Source organism: Indicator indicator, chromosome 1 (genome assembly GCF_027791375.1).
Source record: "Indicator indicator isolate 239-I01 chromosome 1, UM_Iind_1.1, whole genome shotgun sequence".
NCBI classification, from domain to species: domain Eukaryota; kingdom Metazoa; phylum Chordata; class Aves; order Piciformes; family Indicatoridae; genus Indicator; species Indicator indicator.
The window spans coordinates 33,961,107-33,982,511 of NC_072010.1; the positions used below are offsets into that span (position 1 = coordinate 33,961,107).

The following is a 21,405-nucleotide window of genomic DNA, read 5'->3' on the forward strand; positions in this document are numbered from 1 at the left end:
CTGAATTGTCAGCATTATTTGTAATAGGCTTCCTTTGACTTGAGTTTGCAGATGGTCAGTGTGCTGACTTTGTGACTGAAGACGTCTGTTATAACTGATCCAGCTGTAGTGTGTGCATGAGGGGAATGATGTGCAGGGTGAAGCAATGAAAGTGTAGGAAGCATATGAGCAAGGACTTGTCTTTCATGTCCTTTTCTCAAAAAGAAAAAAAAATAGGCAACTTTAGGAAAATATGGGAGAGTCTTAAAATATTGAAAATATTGCAGATTTGTTTAAACATATTGATGAGAATATAAGTGCCCTGAAATTCGTTAAGGTTTGCAGGTCGGGGGGGGAATCACATTTCTAAGATTTGAGTTGTTTTTTTTTACTGCTGTATACTCATGTTCTCTTATACTTGACAGTTTGTCTAGCCAATGTTTCTGAATGTTCTTAAATCCTGCTTCTATTTATGCTACTGCTTTTAAGTCTGACCCAAGTTGTTTTTTGAGACCATCCCCCCCTAAAAAATAAGATAGCTACATGTATTAATGTGAATTACACCAGAGGCATTTGTAGTCATGCTGTACAAAGCTGGTTTTGCCATGCTTCTAATGCATGGCTTTTGACATGAAGAGTTCTGTGTTTCAGCAAGATTTGCAAGCTTATTTGTTCACTTCAAAGTAACTTTTTTTTTTTTTGAGAACAGATATCGCAAAAATATACTGGAGGCACATTGTCGAGTTTGTCGAACAGGTAGAAAGTAATGATGAACATGCCTCTCAGTGAGATCTCTGTCTTGCAATTTTAATTGTCTTTAATATAATGCTGTTTATTTCTGAGGGCTTTTCAAATTGCTACACCTGTCCGGTAGCAAAGTTGGACAGAGCAGTTCTTCTGGTGTGATGTATTACCCTTCATTTCCCAAAGAATATCTGTAATGGGAACATTCTGAATTTTCTTGAAAGCCTTGTAGGAAGGAACATGTTTATTCTTTGTGAGGAATTAATTTGCATTTGGTCTGTTGTGCGGTACATGTGATTTGTCTTGCTTTTGGAAAACAGTGTTGTAGCAAAGAAGAAAGTATTCCTGCAGTCGTATGATCTTACCATACTGGATCTGAACACTCATCCTAGGCATGCTAGTGACAGCTGCTTAGAAAATAAAGCAAGAAAGCAATCCTGGAATGCTTATTTACGATTAATAATCCTATAACCTGGAAGTGAAGAGCATTTCAATTGGTTTTCTTGAGTCCCAGACCAAAGCATTTAGTTTTGTTTTTTTTTTTTTTTAATAAAGCTTTCCTTAGCCACTCAATGCTTGAAAAATCTTCTTTGAAACCCATGCAATCATTTAATACCATTTCTATGATCTTACAAAAATAAATTTTAATTCTGGTGTACAAAGATTCAACAGTGAACTGGAACCCTTCAAAACTGTGGCTCACTATTGATTTCTGTCTTTAACTCTGCCCTGCACTTACTGCCCACTCTGTTTCAGGAAAGCTGATGCAGAACCAAGGCTTATTTTTTAAAAATTTTGGCTTCTAATTGCAGCTGGTAATCTCACTGATTAAAAGCGAATAACCAAGTATTTATGTGAAGATTTCATTGCCTCTTGCTCCTTTCTTACTGTATTTCAGCATCCCAAATACTACCCTTGAGGCTCCAGCTTCAAACCCCATCATCAGTATTGTCAGATTATTCTGAAAGTAACCATATACAAACATACACACATAAATCTTCCTCCTAGCTTGCTTGTGTTCTCCTCTCCCTGCACTGGTGCTTTTTGCCTGTGTCTGAGAAAGAGTCAGGTTTTGCTGGGAGTTATGTGAAGGAGTATTTTGGGGACAGAATGACATACAGCAATAGGCATGGTGCTCTTCCTTCAGCGGGCACTTTCTGCATGATGCTTTCCACTGCTGCCACCATTTGCATATAGGTGATAAAGGTTTTAATTTGTTTATAATCAGATTATAGCTTTTTAAAATAATAAGAGTAATGTATTCTTGATAGAAATAAGCAAATCTGCTTTGAATTTTTATTATGATCTTAAAGCTTCATGGTATCGGTGTAGTGATATTGCAAAGTTTGCATTTTCTTGACAATTCAACTGTGTGGTTTATATTCTCAAAATGTTAATGAAAATGCTGTTATCTTTTAAGAACATAGCAAATGAAACATATCCCTGAACACTGATCTTAGTCTGACGTGAGCAAAGGACTTTGTTTTAAAGGTCGGGATTCACAGAAACATTGCAATATAGACTGGATTAATCTTTTACAAATTATTGATAACGTAGCCATATTGTAACTGATGTTCTTTGTTGATCAATTTCATGTGAAATGTGAATCAATATTTCTGCCCCTGTCCCCCCAGTATTTGTTAGAGGTTTTTTGTTATATTATTGGGAGTTTTTTAAGGATGAAGTTGAGCAGACACAAAGCAATGGGTAAGATAGGTATATGAACTTAAATGTAAATTAAATAGTCTAGTATAAACTGTGAAATTCTGTGCTTTTCAAATGTCCAGGTATAAAGCAGTGTATCTTTATATGGTTGTTTTATTTTGAGAGATAAGAACAAAAATACATGTGAATGACCAAGTACATAACACTTCTCAAAATAATGTGTTCTTTGTGTTTTGAAGTGACTGATTCTTTGGCCCAGTCTGTAGTCCACCACTTAAGATGGATAATGCAGAAAGATCTTCTTGGCCAAGATGTTTTTCTCATTGGTCCTCCCGGGCCACTCCGGCGATCTATTGCTATGCAATATCTGGTAAGTATGTTGGTTTAAATTCTTGGAGGCATAGTCATTGATGTCAATTAGTCATTCCTCTGTTAACCAAATGGTAAAAGTCACAGAAAATCCTACAGTAAGCTACTTAGAAGATAATTTTTTCCATACGTGTACTTTCCAAAGTTCAGGTTTGTGTTATGGATGAGTAGAAAGACATTTTAATAGAAGGGTTTTTTTCCAAACTCCAGGAGGGGAAAAAAAAAAAAGAGTTGGGAAACTGTGTTACCATATGCTATCGCAAATGGAGAAACAGTTTGTTCTAGGCATTATGTATGTTGAGGATGAAGATATCTGCCCACTGTTACAGACAACAAATCATTTTTGCTTCGTTATATAAAACGCAAAATGAAGAAAAGGATTTGGGAGAGAAGTGTTCTAAGTAACATTTGGGAACTGTTATCATGAGTGATTAGAAAGAGTAGATGTGTATGTGATCCTCTCTTGGAATGTGGGAAGGACTTGCCTACGTCCATCTGCATGAACCATGGCAGCCCCATGTGCAAAATGTCACGTTTAAATTGTCAGTGCCATTTAAATGATTGTGAAGGGTGGGTTGTCTGCCCCAAAAGGTGATGTGGGTAAGACTTTGTCTGCCATGAGCTCTATCTAGAATCTGGTTGGACAGGAGGATCACAAATGGAGGTGTATAAAAAAATTGTCATAAGGATCAGCCATTCCTTTAAAAATCAGTAGATATTAATTCAAAGCCTAGCTCTTAGAAGTAAAGCATACAGAAGAAAGCAACAAGGATAATTGTTGAAGAAAACTCTTCTGTATTTCACCTTCTGTTTCTTTCCCCCCCCCCCTTTAATTATAATAAATGGTAATTGTCTCTACCTGTAGCATGACGAAATTGGTGGCTTTGTAACCAAAAGGCACTAAAAAAGTGAAGAGGAAAGAATTTTCTTGGGTTTTTATATCTTTGCTTGGGTTTTTTTTGTTGTTTTTTTTTTTCCATACAACTCTAGTTAATAGTTGTCTCCTAAGAGAGATCTGTTAAGTATATCAGGCCTTTAATTGAGGGATAGGGGCTAAGAGCATTTCTACATGAATCTGTTTCCCAGCAGACTGCATGAAAACCCAGATGTGAAAGTAACAGGAAAATAATTTATAAATATATGATAGATGTTTTTTTCACTTTAAGATAGAAAATTGTAAATGCATCTGATATTCATTCAAAATAAACAAAACAATAACCCAAAAGGCTTTTAAAATAGTCCATAGTTTTACAGAGGCAGACTGCATCTCATGACATCAAAGGGAGAAAGGATAAGAACAAGATAGTTCATCAATGTACTGGCAGAGCACATACAGGTAATCATCACAACCACATCACACTATAGGTGTCACTGAACAGTGACAGCTGAAGCATTTCAATCTCTTACAGAAATCTGAATTTTATTCATGATTTGTAGATGCTGATTGTTTTTCAGAGACCAGAACCAGAAGATTAACTTACAGGATGCTACAGATGTTAAATGGAAAGAATATATAGCTGGTTGTTATGTTTTTAGAACAGGTTTGGAGAAAATAAAAGTTTATTGAGCAGAAATTCAAACCGTATTATTTGAGGCAGAACACACTGTAAACGTTTTAAAAACAAGAGATGCTAGATTTTGTTCAGAGTTATTTCAGATTACTCTGCTGCTGCCTAGAGCTCTTTTGTACAATTATCCCATTAGGCCTATTGTTAAAGTTCGCTTACTGGGGTTATGGTCTTATTTTTGTAATAACTTCAGCCCGTTGTCCACAGGAGCTAACAAAGCGGGAGGTTGAATATATCGCGTTGTCAAGGGACACCACAGAAACTGACCTGAAACAGCGACGAGAGATCCGGAATGGGAGTGCGTTTTACCTTGATCAGGTAAGTGGCAGTCACGCACCGCCAGCTTACCGTTTACAAGTACTTTGAAGGAAGTAATGGTTTACATGATTAAAATGAGTTTGTGGATTATAGACCTGACTGACATGTTTCTGATGTGGTTAGAAAGTTTCATAATACATTCTTGACGTTGTTACTCCTAAAAATGCTATCTTCACCCAAATCTGATATTACTCAGTCTCTTAAGAGTGCTGCAAGGTTGATTTAGGCAGGCTGGTTTTGATATGCTTCTGTCATAAGAAGTGAGATCCATTCTAGGCAAGTTAGACAAGAAATTCTCTTAGTGTGTCTTTCCTTGACTAAGGAAGACTGGATTAGAGATTATCTAGACAGGCTGGACACACACAAATCCATAGACACCAATGGGATACACCCACGAGTGCTGAAGGAGCTGGCTTAGGTTACGGTTAAACCATTCTCCCTTATTTTTGAAAGGTTGTGGAGAACAGGAGAGGTGCCTGAGGATTGGAGGAAAGCCAGTGACACTCCAATCTTCAGAAATGGTGAGAAGGAGCACCCAGGAAACTAGAAGCCAGTCAGTCTCACCTTCATCCCTGGAAAGGTTATAGAACAGCTCGTTCTGGAGGTCATTATTAAGCATGTGGAGGAAAAGAAGATTATCAAGAGCAGGCAATGCTTGACCAATCTGATAGCCTTCTATGATGGTGTGACCAGCTGGGTAGATGAGGGTGCAGAAGTGGATGTTGTCTACCTAAACTTCAGCAATGCTTTTGACAGTGTTTCTCTTGAAATCCTCATAGATAAGCTTAGGAAGTGTGGCTTAAGTGAATGGGCAGTGAGATGGATTGAGATGGCTGAAAAACAGAGCGCAGAGGGTTGTGATTAATGGTGCAGGGTCTAGTTAGAGGCCTGCAGCTAGTGGTGTTCCCAGGGGTCAGTATTTCTGGGGTCTTTTTCAACATACTCATCAGCAACCTGGATGAGGGACGGAGTGTACTGTCATCAAGTTTGCTGATGATACAAAACTCTGAGGAGTGGCTGACACCCCATCGGGCTGTGCTAACATCCAGCGAGACCTGGACAGAATGGAGAGCTGGGCAGAAGGGAACCTCATGAAGTACAAAGGCAAGTGTTGAACGTTGTTGGCATGCTGTTGCTGAGGCACCCACAAAAGAGACAGCAGCATCCGCCTGAAAACTGTGGATTTATTACAATTAATCTGCTCTCTTTCTGACCCAATAAATTTACAGATTCAGATGTCAGTTGGGAAAACACTGTTTCACAACTAATTAAAATGTTTGGAGAGATGAACCAAAATGTGCATACACTCATTGAGAAGAGGAAGATCTCCCTACAGTTATCCTTGCCAAGGAGGGGTGAGAATTCCATACTAAGGAGAGAAGATCTGACTGCCAGGATGCTTCTGTGTAGAGAGAACTCAACTTTCTCCATAGCAGAACTCCATTTCACAGAAACAGAATCGTAGAAACACTCAGGTTGGAAAAGATCCTCAGGATCACCAAGTCCAACTGATAACCCAACTCTACAAAGTTCACCCCTAAACCATATCCCCAAGTGCCACATCCAGGGTTGGTGACTCAACCACCTCCCTGGGCAGCCCATTCTAATGCCTGGCCACTCTTTTCCTGAAAATTTTTTTCCTAGTGTACAGTCCCGCTTTTCCTAATGGCCATTTGCTCTTGTTCTATCACTAATTACCTGTGAGAAGAGACCAGCACCAGCCTCTCTACAATGTCCTTTCAGGTAGTTGTAGAGAGCGATGAGGTTTCTGCAGCTTCCTCTGCACTTGCTCCAGCACCTCCACATCTCTCTTGTATTGAAGTGCCCAGGACTGAACACAATACTCAAGGTGTGGCCTCACCAAAGCTGAGTACAAGGGGACAATCACCTCCCTACTGCTGCTGGACACACATTTCTGATACAAGCCAGGATGCCATTGGCTTTCTTGGCCACCTGGGCACACTGCTTGGTCACATTCAGTTGCTTGTCAATTAGAACCCCAGGTCCCTTTCTGCCAGACAGCTTTCCAGTCACACTTCCCCGAGCCTATAGCTTTGCTTGGGGCTGTTGTGACCCAAGTGCAGGACCTGGCATTTGGCCTCGTTGAAGCTCATCCCATTAACATTGGCCCATTGATCCAATCTATCCAAGTCCCTCTGTAGAGCCTCCCTACCCTTGCGCAGATCAACACTCCCATCCAACTTGGTGTCACCTGCAAACTTACTGATGACACACTCTATGTCTTCATCAAGGTGATCAATAAAGATGTTAAACAGAAGTGGTCCCAACACTGAGCCCTGAGGAGCACCACTTGTGACTGGCCGCCAGCTGGATGTAACTCTGTTGAGCACCACTCTTTGGGCCTGTTCCCCCAGCCAGTGCTTTATCCAGCTGAGTGTGTGCTCATCCAAGCCATGAGCAGCCAGTTTGTACCCTTTTGATTTGTTGTGCTGTGGTCAATTTCTTCATTAGTAAGAGGGCTGAGTTTTAGACCCAGAGGTGCCAGCTAATATCTGGGGCATCGATCTGATCCCTGTCATCTTCTAGCAAGCCCTGGCTCTCTGCTTAGAGTCTGTCAGGACCCTGCGTTTATGGAGGGGGCAGTTGTACCTGCCACAGATGCTTATCCAGCTCCTCCTGCACCTCGGGAGGATCTGGAAAGCAGCTCTGCAGAGAAGAACCTGGGAGTGCTGGTCATCAAGTTCACCAAGTGGCTTTCCCTGCTCTCTAGTCTGTACTGGTGAGGCTGCACTTGGAGTATTGTGTCCAGTTCTGGGCTCCCCAGTTCAAGAGAGACAAGGAACTACTGGAGAGAGCCCTGTGGAGGGCTACAAAGATGGTAAGGGACTGGAGCATCTCTCTTATGACATGGTATGAGAGACCTGGGTTTTTTTTAGCATGGAGAAAAGAAGAGTGAAAGTGTCTTATAAATGCATATAAATACGTAAAAGGGGGAGGTCACGAGGATGGAGATGGGCTCTTTTCAGTGGTGGCCAGTGTGAGGATAAGAAGCAACAGGTACGAACTGGAATACTGGAATGCAAAAGGCTTCACTTGAACCTAAGGAAACATTTCTTTGCTTTGAGAGTAACAGAGCACTGAAACAGGCTGCCCAGAGAGATTGTGGAGTATCCTTCTCTGGAGACTTTCAAAACCCACCTGGATGCATTTGTGTGCAACCTGATCTAGGTGTACCTACATTAGCAAGGGGGTTGGACTAGATGATCTCTGGAGGTCCCTTCCAACCCCTACCATTCTGTGAATTCCGTAGTGCTTGTAGCACATTAGATGTAGTCCTGAAATGAATCTTCTGATTTGTGTTCATGTATTTTAAGACTTCTGTGTTGTAAAACCCTAGTACAATAAAAGAAAACATCTGGAAGCTCTCTGCTGATCTGGACTGAAATAATGATTTAGACACTTCTGACCCCAGTATCACCCCAAACTATTTACTTATGTAGTACAACCAGAGAGTGACTTAGGATTTCTCTTTGTAAGTTATGAAATGCATATGTCCTTTTTGATCATGCAGGCAAAATACACACTACATTTAGAATGTCTGTTGTCTTAGATACCTAGAGTTTGCATACAAGTTAGAAATCTAATTAAATTGGGTGGGTCAGTTCCTCTGATGTAGTGTGAATTTAAATGTGTTATCTAAAGCAGCTGGTGATGCAACAGAGGTTAATGCTATCACCATCATATAAGTGATTTGTTGGTGGAAAGGGAGATGGTAACAAAGAGAGGAAAGAAAGCACAAAAGCTTTGTTCTCTGTTTAAAAAAACCTTTATTTCTTTTTTTTTTAATTCCCAATGATCTCTTTTTCAGCCTCCAAACTTTAAAGAAACCTTTAAATAGATTTTCTTGAAGGTATGATAAATGACTTGGAGTAGTGGAAGATCCTTAGGATGAAGAATAACAATTAATATAAACTTTTTTTTAGTTAATTTTGGGACTTTGAATTATGCTTATCTAGAAATGTGAGGGTTTCACAATATGAGGTGATTTAGTGTACTGTGGATAAGGGTTGTAAATGGTTTTTCATTTACCAGAGCTTAAGAGAGTTTTTTGTAGGCTGTGGGTTTAACTCATTCACTCATGTTAGCTCCATGCTTAACTGCTGTTACGGACAGCTTTATCCTTATGCTTGCTGCAGGTCAAGGTAATACATCCCGGGCATAAGATTTAACTAAGGTTTATAAGAGCGACTGTATCAGGGATTGTAAGAAGCTCACTAAGATGTAAGATGGTCTCTTTACCCTTAATTTGATTCCAATGTATATATGCAGCAGCTTACTTTCCTTTTTACAAGCTATTTTGAGTGATCTCACTCACACTGGGAAGGTTAGCTTTCTGAGGTGAAGTAGATTACCTTTCTTCCTTTGTCTGTTGGAAGTTTTCAGTTAAAAGGTATATACCAGAATCCAACATGGAGCAAGACATCCCTTTATCAAGATACTGAAGGACTAAAATCAGTTGAGATCATGTCTTTCCTCATCTTGTGTGTTACTCATCACATGTATAAACAATGTGTATAAGATCTGAAACTAAAATAAGAAAATAAATTATTGGATTTTAGGTGACGCTTTTAAAATAGTGAAAACATGGATGATAAATCTCATAGGTAGTGATGTTCCAGCTGAAGTTTTGTAATCCTTCTTTCTTCATTAAAGTCAAAGTATGGTACACAGTTATGTTTAGAACCATCACAGATCTGATTATAGCTGAATAAGAAAGGGGAATAAAGTTTTACAGGCTGTAGATTCACATTGCATTGTAATTGAAGGGACCCTCAAAGGTCATCTTGCCCAACCCCCTGCAGTAAGCAGTTCATTTAATCAAAAACATTAATGAAAACATTACAGAGGACAGTCACTGCTCCTCTATCAACTGCTTCATTACAGACAAGGCTGTCAGTGAGTAGCCTTAACAAAATACTTGCAAAAGAGCTTGGGTTGCTCTCATTGCCATAGGTGAACTTATACGAAGGACTGAAGATACAGGCTCTGCTTTTCAGATTGGCATACCATTTCCCTTCCTGTGGAATTTCATGTTTGCTGTTCATGACACTCAAGAGAAGACAGGAAAAGCTTCAAAGTCTGGTTTCCAGAACATCTGCTCTATGAATTGCGTGGGTCAAATAAAACTTAGCTGTTGTTCTTTGCATGCAAAAATGTAGAAATATAATACAGTTTATCTTACACTCTGAAAAATAATATACTGTAATGTAAGCTGGCATCTTGTTAAAGTGAATTGTCAGTTCTGCACACCAAGAAAGTTTTGTGTAGTTGTCTTCGAGGGATTCTGGAGATACTATGTTTGCTTATAGCTCTACATTTAGTAGTGACAGATGAAATAGTGCAAATTGATATCTCAGGTTTCAAAAAATGTAATACATTTTAACATGAAGTTAATGAACATGATTACACTTAGTTATTTAAGATTGATTTAGAAGATAGTGATTTGGAAGCCGTGACTGAAATTCCATATTGAAATGTATATTGAAGGGCCAGTGTAACAAATATTCTCCATATTAGCATTTACTAGTACTAGAGTGAATCAAATGGAAGAAGATTTGCAATTAGGGAGTTAAAAGAGATATCTGATGAGACAGGGTGGAAAAAAAAGACTATATACCTCAGAAATAGGAGACCATTCAAATAAAAGTAAACACTGAGTTATTAAATTAATTCCCAATTCAAGTCATGCAAAATAAAGAACTTAAAATAGAGCGATGGTGAATTACTTGCCTTTGTTCAGGCACTGACAGCAGAAAATTCTGTTTTCTTTACCTTTGGCCATTAATTTTGTTTTTCAGATGTTAATTCACTGTTAAAAACCTCAGAAATTTCTTAATTGCCTCAACAACAGCAATGAAGTAAATTCTTGGGTTTATTCTGTAATTTATTGCATGGGTTAATTATGTTGAACATCATGGGTTAATTATGTTGAACATCAAGTAATTAGCTATAAATAATTTGTATTACTTAAGTATTTAAATGGCAGCTTCAAATTTTGCTTTTATTGGTAGAAGAGTTTGTCTTGCAGAGTGGTCTTCTGTTTCTATAACCCATTGTAGTTGAGCAATGAAGTTGATTTCCAGTATGGAAGTTCTAATATCAGCCTGTTGTATTTTCAAAAATGAAGGAATTAGTGGGGTTTTTTTTGTTCAGTTGTTTTTTTTTTCCTTTTTTCCCCATTTCTGATGCAGTTTTGCTTTTTAGCGTGTGTGCACAGCTAAAAAAGGCAGATCTCTGTTTTAAACTCTTATAGTTAAAGCCTTCTACATTATTAATTATTACATCTAAGGAAATCCTCTGAAATTTTAATACGGTGGATGCAGTTGAGAGAGCAGCTAAACCATTTTGTTAGTACTTGAGAGGTGTATTGCTCTGGACTGTGCCACAAACCATTTTGTCTGGAATGCCTAGGTTTGCTTACCCTGCATCTTCCAGCTTTTGCATTTGAACAGTCTGAGTTTCCCAACACAGTCTAGTAAGTGTACAGTCAACCTAACCAAGGTTAGAATAACTAGTAAAATATCTATTAAAAATAATTTTAATAGAATACTCTTGCATCCCTAATTGCACCAGCATGTCTATCTGGTTTGGTTGAGATAGTTTCCCGACAGCATCTTTCGTAGTGCTTGTGTTTTGCAGTGGTAGCTGGAAGGGTGTTTTGGCTACTACTGAGCAGTGCTTGCACAGCACCAAGGCTGTGCCTTCCCAACACTTCCCCCTGCAACAGCAGGCTAAGGGGTGGGCAAGATCTTGGGAGGTGCCATAGCTGGGCCCGCTGACCCAAACTTATCGAAGTGGTATTCCATGCCACAGGAAGTCAGCTCAGATATAAAAACTAAGTGAAAGAAGGAAGTGGGGGACATTCATTGATGGCGTCTGTCCCCTGGAGCAACTGCTACATGTATTGAAGCCCTGCTTCCCAGAAGTGGCTGAACATCGTTTGCTGATGGGAAGTAGAGAATAACTAATCTTTGTTTGCTTTTGCTTCCGCGCACAGCCTTGGCTTTGGCTTCTTTTAACTGCTCCTGTTTTGACTCACGGGCCTCTTGCCCATCTAAGAAGGGAAGTGATAGAGCAGCTTTGGTGGGCATCTGACCCCCAGCCAGGGACAAACCACCACAGCATCGTAAGTTCCGCAATGATAAAATGTAAAATTCATTGTCAAGATGCCAGAAAAAATTATATACAATGGCTTGAAAGGCTTCATTTATTAATTGTTGAACACCCACAGTGACAGAAATGACAGTTAAATGATCTCGTCTGTAAAGTGCACATGACGTGAAATCCTCTGGAGAAGGACTACACAGGCTTGAGTTTGATTTCTTTTAATAAAAAAAAAGATTAGGAAAGGAATTGTAAAGATATGAGATGAATTGGATGCAATTAATCATATTTGAGAATGTGTGTGTATACATATGTATATATGTTTGTGTATACACCTAGAAGTAATTCTTTCTATAACCTCACAAAGAGATAGATAAGAAAAATACTGCTTAAAAAAAATAACCAGTGCAATTGTGTAATTCTGTGACTTACTAATTTGCTAACTTGCAGGTGACAGTTTTGATGGGCTGAGAAGTTAGCCACAGCAAAGGCATTGTCAGAAAGTATAACTTAGTTGACTGTCACTGCAATGTCTTTCTATCTAGTACAAGGAACTAGGTAGTGAAGTTTGTAGAAAGAAGAGATAAGCAGTGCAGTACTCCAGAAGTATGACTATTTCTAGTAATTTTCTTGTTGTGTCTCACATTGCATGAAAAGAGGAAAATACTGAATAGGAACCAACAGTATTCAGATGAAATTAATCTTTATTGACACTGTCGTAGTATATCTTTTATCTAAAAAGAAAGTGCATGATAAGGACCCCTACGTGGTAGCCTCTTGTGGAAGTGATTTTGTTCTAATCATTTGGAGTACTTCTTTTATGTTTCGAAAGTGTCAGCATTTAACTGGGTTTATTAGGTTAGCAGTTCAGGCTCTGGTGTCTTGTTTTGATGTAGAGAGAATATAGATCAAGGTCTGTGTAATTCCTTATAGATTAAAACCAAATGTGTGGGGTTCTTTTTCTTATGTTAGTGGAATATATTTACCATACACTTTTTTTCAGCTAGTATTTCCTGCAGTATGGGAAGGGACAATATTTCATAATTGCAGAATGTTAGCAGTTTGGAGGGCCCTCAATAGATCATTGAGTCCAACTTCCCTGCCACAGCAGGATCACCTAGGACAGGCTCAACAGGAACACATGTAGGAGACTCCACAACCTCTCTGGGTAGCCTGTTCCAGTGCTCTGTCACCCTCACTGTAGAGTCTTCTTGTGTTGAGGTGGAACCTCCTGTGTTCTAGCTTGTACCTGTTGTTCCTTGTTCTATCACTAGGCACCACTGGAAGCAGACTGGCACCTTCATTTTGACACCCACCCCACAGATATTTATAGACATTGATAAGATACTCTCTCAGCCTTCTCAAGACTGAACAGCCCCAGTTCTGTATCTGTCTTCATAGAAGAGATGCTCAATAATGTAATGAGATCATAGCATTCATAGGCAAGTATGGACTTGATGGATAGTGTTGTGAATCCAAGTGATTTACAAATAATAAGAAACTTCATAATTTTTAGTCATCTGTCAAGCACTTAATTTCCTTTTTATTCTGCTAATTATTAGGAAGAAAAATTTCAGTAACCTGTTTCCCATATTGTTGTCCAGAAGACAAGAGTCATATAGAATGAATATAACCCCCCCGGTAGGTTTCTTTGTAGATACTTGCACCTGTGAATCTGTTCAGATAATTGGATTGCTTGCACTTACATCTGTCCAAGATGCAAAATATATTTGATGTAAGTGTTGTAGTAATATACCTGGTATAAAGCAGGTCCAAACTCTCACCAGGTGGGGACATAATCTCTTGTAAACCCGGTTTGTAGGGACTTGCAAAAACACCTGACTGTTGTATTAGTGGAAGGGATGAGGATTTGGCATGTGGTAGTTCAAAAAAGGAAAAAGAAACCTGTGGAGAAAGCTGAAATCAATGATTCAGGAAGCTAAAATCAATAATTATGAAATGAAAGACAATTCCAGTTCTTGTCATGTTAACTTATTTGTTATCTTATATCTTTCACTTACTAGGGTAAATCTTTCTAGCCTAGTTTTCTGATTCAAACCTCCAATAAATTTAGCTTCTTTCTTTTTAAGTTGTTTTTTATGCCATAGTATTGCATTGTGAATTAGGTGCTCACCAGGGCCATTCAGGCCATTCTTCCCCACTGAAACATTAACTACTGGAGACAGCTGGAGTCTGTCTTGTGGTACGAACTAGCCTGGCTGATGATGTTCTACTGTGGTGATTTCTCTGCCTTTTTTTTTTTTCTTAAACAGGAATGAGTAATAGTATTAAATGCAACCTGCCCTGTAATTCTGAGCTATAAAGTTCCCCCAGAACACACATGATTAACCCAGCAGGGAGGCAGGCTGATAATGAAGATGTAGCCCCACCCTCCATTATAGAGGGAGAAAATGGTTGAATTACTGAGTTCTTAAGTTACTTTTTAAATTTGACTAACTACATTACTTACTATTACATTGATTTTAATAAAGCCTGAACATCACAAATGAATATAGATAACTCAGTATATTTGTGGCCTAAGTTGCAAAATGCAAAAGTATAGTTTATCTCCATCTACAAAGTGAAAAACCTTGCAGGAAAAAATAGTGTACACATTTCTGATTAATAGCAAATCTGTTATTATTCTCCTCTTTGAATGACTTTATACATTATGAACTTTATTTTATTAAATACATGTTATTTTAAATAACTGACAGAAGATTTTAGAAATACTGAAGGAAAAATATAACAACAAATTTTTGTAACAGGATAACATTGTTTCTTTGAAACTGGTTGAACATGGCTTTTAAAACTCCTGTATCTTACTACTCAATTAGTGACAATACTTCTATTTTGGAGGAAGTATCCCCTCAGTCCATTAAAAAGTCATCCATTTCAACATTGCTCCAGAGCTTTCTTGTTTGCTCAACTCATAAGGAAAACAATAACTGAAGAATTAAAAGGCCTTGAAACTGAACAAGTATCTTGAAAGATACTCTTTGGTGAAGGTATACCATTAGACACTCTGTTTACAGATATGTTTTTTTTTTTAATCTAGCAAAGTAAATTCCCTAGTAGGAGAGAGCCTTATATGCTTCACTGCCCTGAACATCTGTTTGTACATCTATCTTTAGACTGTCTCTGAGTTTCTAGATAATTTGCTATTTCCACGTATGAATTATAAGAAAAGAAAATCCTTTGACCTCATTAGCTCTCACAGAACCAACCACGTTGGAAAAGACCTTTGAGATCATCAAGTCCAACTGATCACCCAACCCTAACTAATCAACTAGACCATGGCACCAAGTACCTTGTTCAGTCTTTTCTCAAACACCTCCAGGGGCATTGACCACACCAACTCCCTGGGCAGCCCATACCAATGGGCAATCACTCTTTCTGTGAAGAACTTCTTTCTGAGATCAAGCCTAAACTTTCCCTTGCACAGCTTGAGACTGTGTCCTCTTGTTCTGGTGCTGATTGCCTGGGAGAAGAGACCAACCCCCACCTGGCTACAACCTCCTTTCCGGTAGTTGTAGACAGCAATGAGGTCTGCCCTGAGCTTCTCCAGGCTCAACAACCCCAACTCCCTCAGCTTCTCCTCATAGGGCTTGTGCTTGTGCTCCAGACCCCTCAACCAGCTTTGTTGCCTTTCGCTTGACACATTCCAGCAACTCAACATCTCTCTTGAATTGAGGAGCCCAGAACTGGACACAGTACTCAAGGTGTGGTCTAACCAGTGCTGAGTACAGGGGCACAATGACCTCCCTGCTCCTGCTGGCCACACTATTCCTGATCCAGGCCAGGATGCCATTGGCATTCTTGGCCACCTGGGCACACTGCTGGCTCATGTTCAGGTGGCTGTCAACCAGTACCCCCAGGTTCCTTTCTGCCTGGCTGCTCTCCAGCCACTCTGTCCCCAGCCTGTAGTGCTCCATGAGGTTGTTGTGGCCAATGTGTAGAACCCAGCACTTAGCTGTGTTAAATCTCAGGCCGTTGGGCTCCTCCCCTCTGTCCAGCCTGTCAAGGTCCCTCTGCAGAGCCTTCCTACCCTCACGTTGGCCAGCTTACAGTCATCTGGGACGTCACCAGTGAGCCAGGACTGTTGAAAACCAATGGAGAGCAGCTTGGCGAGCTCATCTGCTAGCTTTCTCAGCACCTGTATGGATCCCATCCGGTCCCATAGACTTGTGGGGATCCAAGTGGCTCAGAATGTACCTCACTGCTTCCTGCTGGATTACAGGGGGACTATACTGCTCCCTGGCTCCATTTGCCAGCTCAGGAGGCCAGTTGTCTGGAAGACAACCTATCCTGTTATTAAGTACTCTGTTTCATCTTTAAAGAATAGGGAGAGGCATTTAAAGTGAATTGCAAGTCTTGGTCCATTTCCTTTCCTGTAAAACAAGGAATATCATAGCATATTTCATTCTCCATCTTTGTAATTTCTTTTCCTGGTGTCTTTTATTTGTTGGCTGATTTTAATAATCTAAGTTTACAAAAAATTGATTAATTTTGACCCATGGAAAGCAACTCAGAAGATGCCAATTTCCTTTGTGTTTCATATTTGGTAGCCTGCTAGGTTACAGGGACTCAGATTAATACCTGCCTGCCATCCCTGGAATTCAGGCAGCACCATGGATTTAATAGTTCAAGTTCATTAGTCTGATGCATCATGTTAGCTCAAAACCAGCCAAAGTTTTGTGTTGTCTTTACCAGAATTGTTGTTAAGGATCTTTTTTTTGCCATAAGAGACATCTGGACTTTGCATTGTTGGGATGTTTATGAGTTACAGGTGTGAAAGTCAAGTCAAGGAAAGACTTGAGTGGATGAGTTTGTGTGGGATATTGTGTGGGTGTTGGGAGCAGGGTATTGCATTGGAAGGGGCGTCTGAAATGTAGGCTGCAGATGTAGGTAAACCTCATCTCATTGGTTCTTGTGTTCACTGAACTACTTGTACTGTTGTTTTTCCACATTGTATTTATGGTTGCTGTGCTTGAGATGTCGTTGCAGGGCAAGTCATCTAAAAAAATCCTCCAAACTTGTCCTGATGTAGCTCCTGAAAAAGAGACAATTACTGGTTATTATTGAGCAGCTTTTAGCTTCATTTTGAAAAATACAATTCTGAAACGTAGCCTGTACATGATATTCAGAATGATGCCCAGGTTTGAAAAATTAAAGCCCTTTAGAGTTCTCTGAGAACCTTCCTCAAGGATTTCTGCTTTACAATAACAGTTTTTTTGAGAGAGCTGCTGTATCAATTCTGGTATTTTAAACTATACTGTTAATATTTTTTAGTGCCTTTACTAACTATTTTGATTAGCTTTGTAAAAACATTCTTTGTTCTGTGGTGTTTGTGCATTTCAGTATGTGCATTGGGGAAAGCTTTTTTCCTGTCTTTCTCATTCTGGCACTGTACCTTCATTTATGTGCTTATACACTGTAGTTTATGTAAAAATTAGAGTTCAGGGCATCCTGCAGTTGTCACATTTTGGAAGAGCTCACTGTGGTTCAGCTGCAGGAAAGGCAATGAAAATCAGCTTAGGGTTGTCTTGTTCCTAAAGAATGTGTTTTTGCCTTTGAAGATAAAAATATATTTCTGTAGGTGCAGTGTGGAACAAGGATAAGCACTCTGTGTTTCCTATTTGTTGCATAAAGCCATTACTTTGGGAGCAACATTGTGTGAAGAGTTTCTGCTCCTGGGCTGCAGTAGCTGCAGGTATTCCCTCGAGCAGGTATCCAGGTTACAATGCTTTCCAGAGCCCAGGGATCATGGTTGGGAGGCAGCAGTGTCTGTCTTCCTCTGGAGAGCAAAATAGTCCTTCACTGTAGTTACAATAAATCTGAAAGTAAACACTTAACAATTACCTCTTGGCCTTTTATCAGGAATTAGTACTTGTTATCTCAGATTTATCATCAAGGTTGCACAATATAAGCCCCCTTTGTCAAATTGTGCTTTATGTTAAACATTTAGAACAAATGAAGCTAGTGAGAGAGGGAGGCAGTGCAGCTATTTCTAGATTTTCATTGTAGAATTATGAAGATTTGTTTCTTGGAAACATTCTTTTAAAATGATTTTCAGTGACAGATTGCAAACTTACTTTCCTTCCTCTGTTTTTTTTTTTTTTTTTGGGTGTGTGTTTTTTTCTTTTTAAATGCATTTTACTTTTCATACCAATCCATCAATACACAGATAAAACTGAAATAACGATTCAAAGCATGCATTGTAGTGTGCCTAACTTACTGCAAAAAAACTTAGTATTAACTAGAATGCAGAAATATAATTCAGCCAAACATATGTAGCTAGTTTGGTCTTACTAGCAGACTTCATGCTATTTAATGCAAGAACTTTAGAGGAAGGTGAATTGTGAATTTATTTAATGGTTCTGGAGAACTATTTCCACTCTTTCAGATATGCTTTGAAGATAGCATAATTCGGAAGAAAGAGTAAATTAGCACAAAGGTGATGGTGGTGTTATAGTTGTTATGGGATGTCATTGATTAAGAAGTGAAAAACCATGATTGTACATTAAAGCCATTCCTGAAGTGGATTATAAAAGGAACGTATAGGTAGGCAAAGATCACCAGTGCCATACTTTTAAAAATATTATTGCACTGAGAAATAGGATTTTGAATAAAAACTTCAAATACTTTCCAAGCTTTGGAAACTCTGTATTTTTAAAATTTTGGTGCTGTAATCTGATGAGGAGCAGACAACAGTGTAGCAGGCTGCTTCTCAAGACTGCACTACTAATGAAGAGCAAGTTTTTTCCTGAAGTTAATGATTGTTACATACTTCCTAATACTCTCTGTTGATCAGCAGATTGCCTTCAAGTTGTACAGAGAGAGGTTTATGTTGGTACTGGAAGCCTTTTATTTCAGCAACCCTCCATCCGTGGTGTGCATGTTTCGGCATGAGTCAACAGGATTCTATGGATACTCAAAATATTTTGAAACCATATGAACAGAATATATTTTCCTCTGGCTAGTAAAACTCTGTCATAAAGTCTTCATAGACTTATAATATGCATAATCCAACCAACTTGGCAAACAAATTGTTTGTTAAAGCATACTCTGGCTCTATCTCCAAACTGCATTTAGACAAAATAGGATTTTGTTCATGCCAGGTATTGGACTGGCTGCTGGAGACTCAGGTTTTTTTATTCAAGCAGGTTGGAGCAGATTTTTGACTTGAACTTTCTAGAGAGGAATGTTAGTACAAAATTTGTCCTTTGTACAAATTTTATGGGATGAGTAGAGAGGAATTTTATATTGCTTGTTAGTGGATTTCCTGAATTAATGAAAAAAAATTAATATTCTGATTGCTTTTTGAAAGAATTGGTGATTCAGTGGGAGAGAAATAATATAAATATTATTACACTTTTCATGGGATTCTTCCAGTTTCCTGAGGTACTGATTATGAAGCTAGACATTAAAATGTTACATAGAACGTCTCTGAGTGCAGAGAACTTGTTCTGGAGATGGGTACCAGGGTCTGAGAGCCTTTTTCTCAGCAATGTATGTTTGAATCCAGGTTAGATACTGTCTTAATAATGCTATGAAAAGCTTATGCTATGACTAATTTGCCTGTAGTTCTTTATGCTTCTATATTGTATACAAGAAACATCTAGATTAGTCAGTGTTACCATTTAGTGTCGTCTTAATCTTCTCAGATGGATTCCTGTTTCTGTTGTGTGCTTTGTACCATGCAGTAACTCCTTTGCTGTGCTGAGCTGTTCTTTGTTTCTAGTTTATATTTATGCTTTTGTCCTTCATAGGCAATTTTCATAGACAATTTTTTTTCTTCATTATTTTAGTATTCTGGTAATTATTCTTTCTCACATCTTCCTTCTTCGTTCCTATCCCAATTTTTGACATCTGTTATACTCCTCAGAGATTTCCATCTCTCATTATATAACACGTTCACTTGTAGAAGTTTATAGGAGACATACAAGGAAGAGATTTCATTTGTTCTCCCTTTGCAACTGTGCTCCTGTCTAAAATCATGGTACAATATAAAAAGAACGTAAAGAAGACTCTTGTGCCTCTAAATGTGTCCTGTGCCTAAACCTGCCATATTATTATCTGATTTAACTTCTGCACGTTGGAGGTAGACAAAAATGCTTTGAATTTCAGTCTTTTATAGAACAGTAATTGTGAATATGAGATATGAAGTGTAGCTAATTTACCTGAGGGAATGTCGATTACTGCAAGAATGTTATGTAAAATTACCAGCACCAGAGTTTAGCTCTACATTTTTGGCTCCATATTATGCACTCAAATAAACAGAGGGTATAAACAACTAGTAAAGAGAAATATAGAAAAGAAATAAATTCCTATCCCAAAGGCTCCCAAGGATTGTCAAGTTAATGACTAGAATTTTATTCTGGTTTTGTAGAAAGCCATGTTCTGTCAGGGAATAAAATTCTAAATATTTTATATAATTGTATGACGTTTAAAAGTGGCTGACTATTTATAGCCCTATTTTAATTTTTTTTTTAAACATCCATGTTAGATTTCAATAAACTTTTATGTTCTAGTCAGACTAATGTGATATTACAAGGATGAATTGCAGTGATGGGTAACTGGAACAATCCAAAAGAATACCTGATATTTTTCTAAATATTTTAATACAATGGCAAATATATAACCCCACCTTGATACATGTTTTCTGTATAAATAGCTGTCCCATTACTATTAGATGGTATTAAAGTACAAAATACTTTACAGCATCAAAAAGAAAGGGTGCCACATTTTTAATATATACTTGGTGTACAGTAAAACGAGTGCAGGGTTTTACTTTTTATTCTGTTGGTCCAGAATAACAGAATTTATTTCTGTCAGTCCTTATAACAGTTAGTAGTTAAAAGCTGAGCTCATAAGTGCATAGTACTGTTAAGGCAGTCAGCTGTCATTCTTCCTGATCACCACTGATGTGAATCATACTGATTCTTACAGAAAGAAACAATATTTTGGGAATCACCTGGAGCTTCTCTTTCAGTGGGATTTAATGAGATATGAAATATTTGTGGTTGTGTTTTTTTTTGTTTTTTTTTTTTTTTTAAGTGTGCAGTTCGTGCAGCTACTGAAGGCAGAATCCTTGTGCTGGAAGGCTTGGAGAAGGCTGAGCGGAACGTCCTGCCAGTGTTAAACAATTTGCTGGAGAATAGGGAAATGCAGCTTGAGGATGGTCGTTTTCTCATGTCTGCAGAGCGCTACGACAAACTTCTGCAGGTGTGGAAATGCTGGTTGGATATTTTATTTGTTTTTTTCCCCCTCCGTCCTTGGTGTTGCTGGAATAATCTCACCAAAGTTTCTGTGGTGTTTGTTTTCTGGCATGTTACACAGGATGAAATAGGCACGGTAAAAGCTATAGAAGTCGAACGATTGTTTGCAAGGAGGACAAATAGTTTTGATCTGTATCTTTTTTGTCTGTCCACATAAAAAAGAGTAGTCCATGTTAACCTTGAATTAAGCTTGTTTTCAAAAGGCCTGCTTCTAAAATGTGAAAGCTACAATGTAAAACTAACTAAAATATACTAGTGAAAACATATTTATGTTGAAACTGTTGCCACGAAATTCAGGTAATGATTCAACATTGTAATAGCCTTGTAACAAGCTTTTAAAATGGAAGGATAGCCAA

General features: G+C 38.5%; 1 protein-coding gene across 1 annotated transcript in view; it reads left to right on the top strand.

Moving 5' to 3' along the window:
- The window catches only part of VWA8 (von Willebrand factor A domain containing 8), a 176,075-nt gene that overhangs the window by 7,687 nt on the left and 146,983 nt on the right, over positions 1-21,405 (top strand). The window contains exons 2-4 of the mRNA XM_054399196.1: positions 2,628-2,758; positions 4,533-4,643; positions 20,829-20,996. Coding sequence (XP_054255171.1) covers positions 2,628-2,758; positions 4,533-4,643; positions 20,829-20,996 — 410 coding nt within the window. The remainder of the gene's footprint in view (positions 1-2,627; positions 2,759-4,532; positions 4,644-20,828; positions 20,997-21,405) is intronic.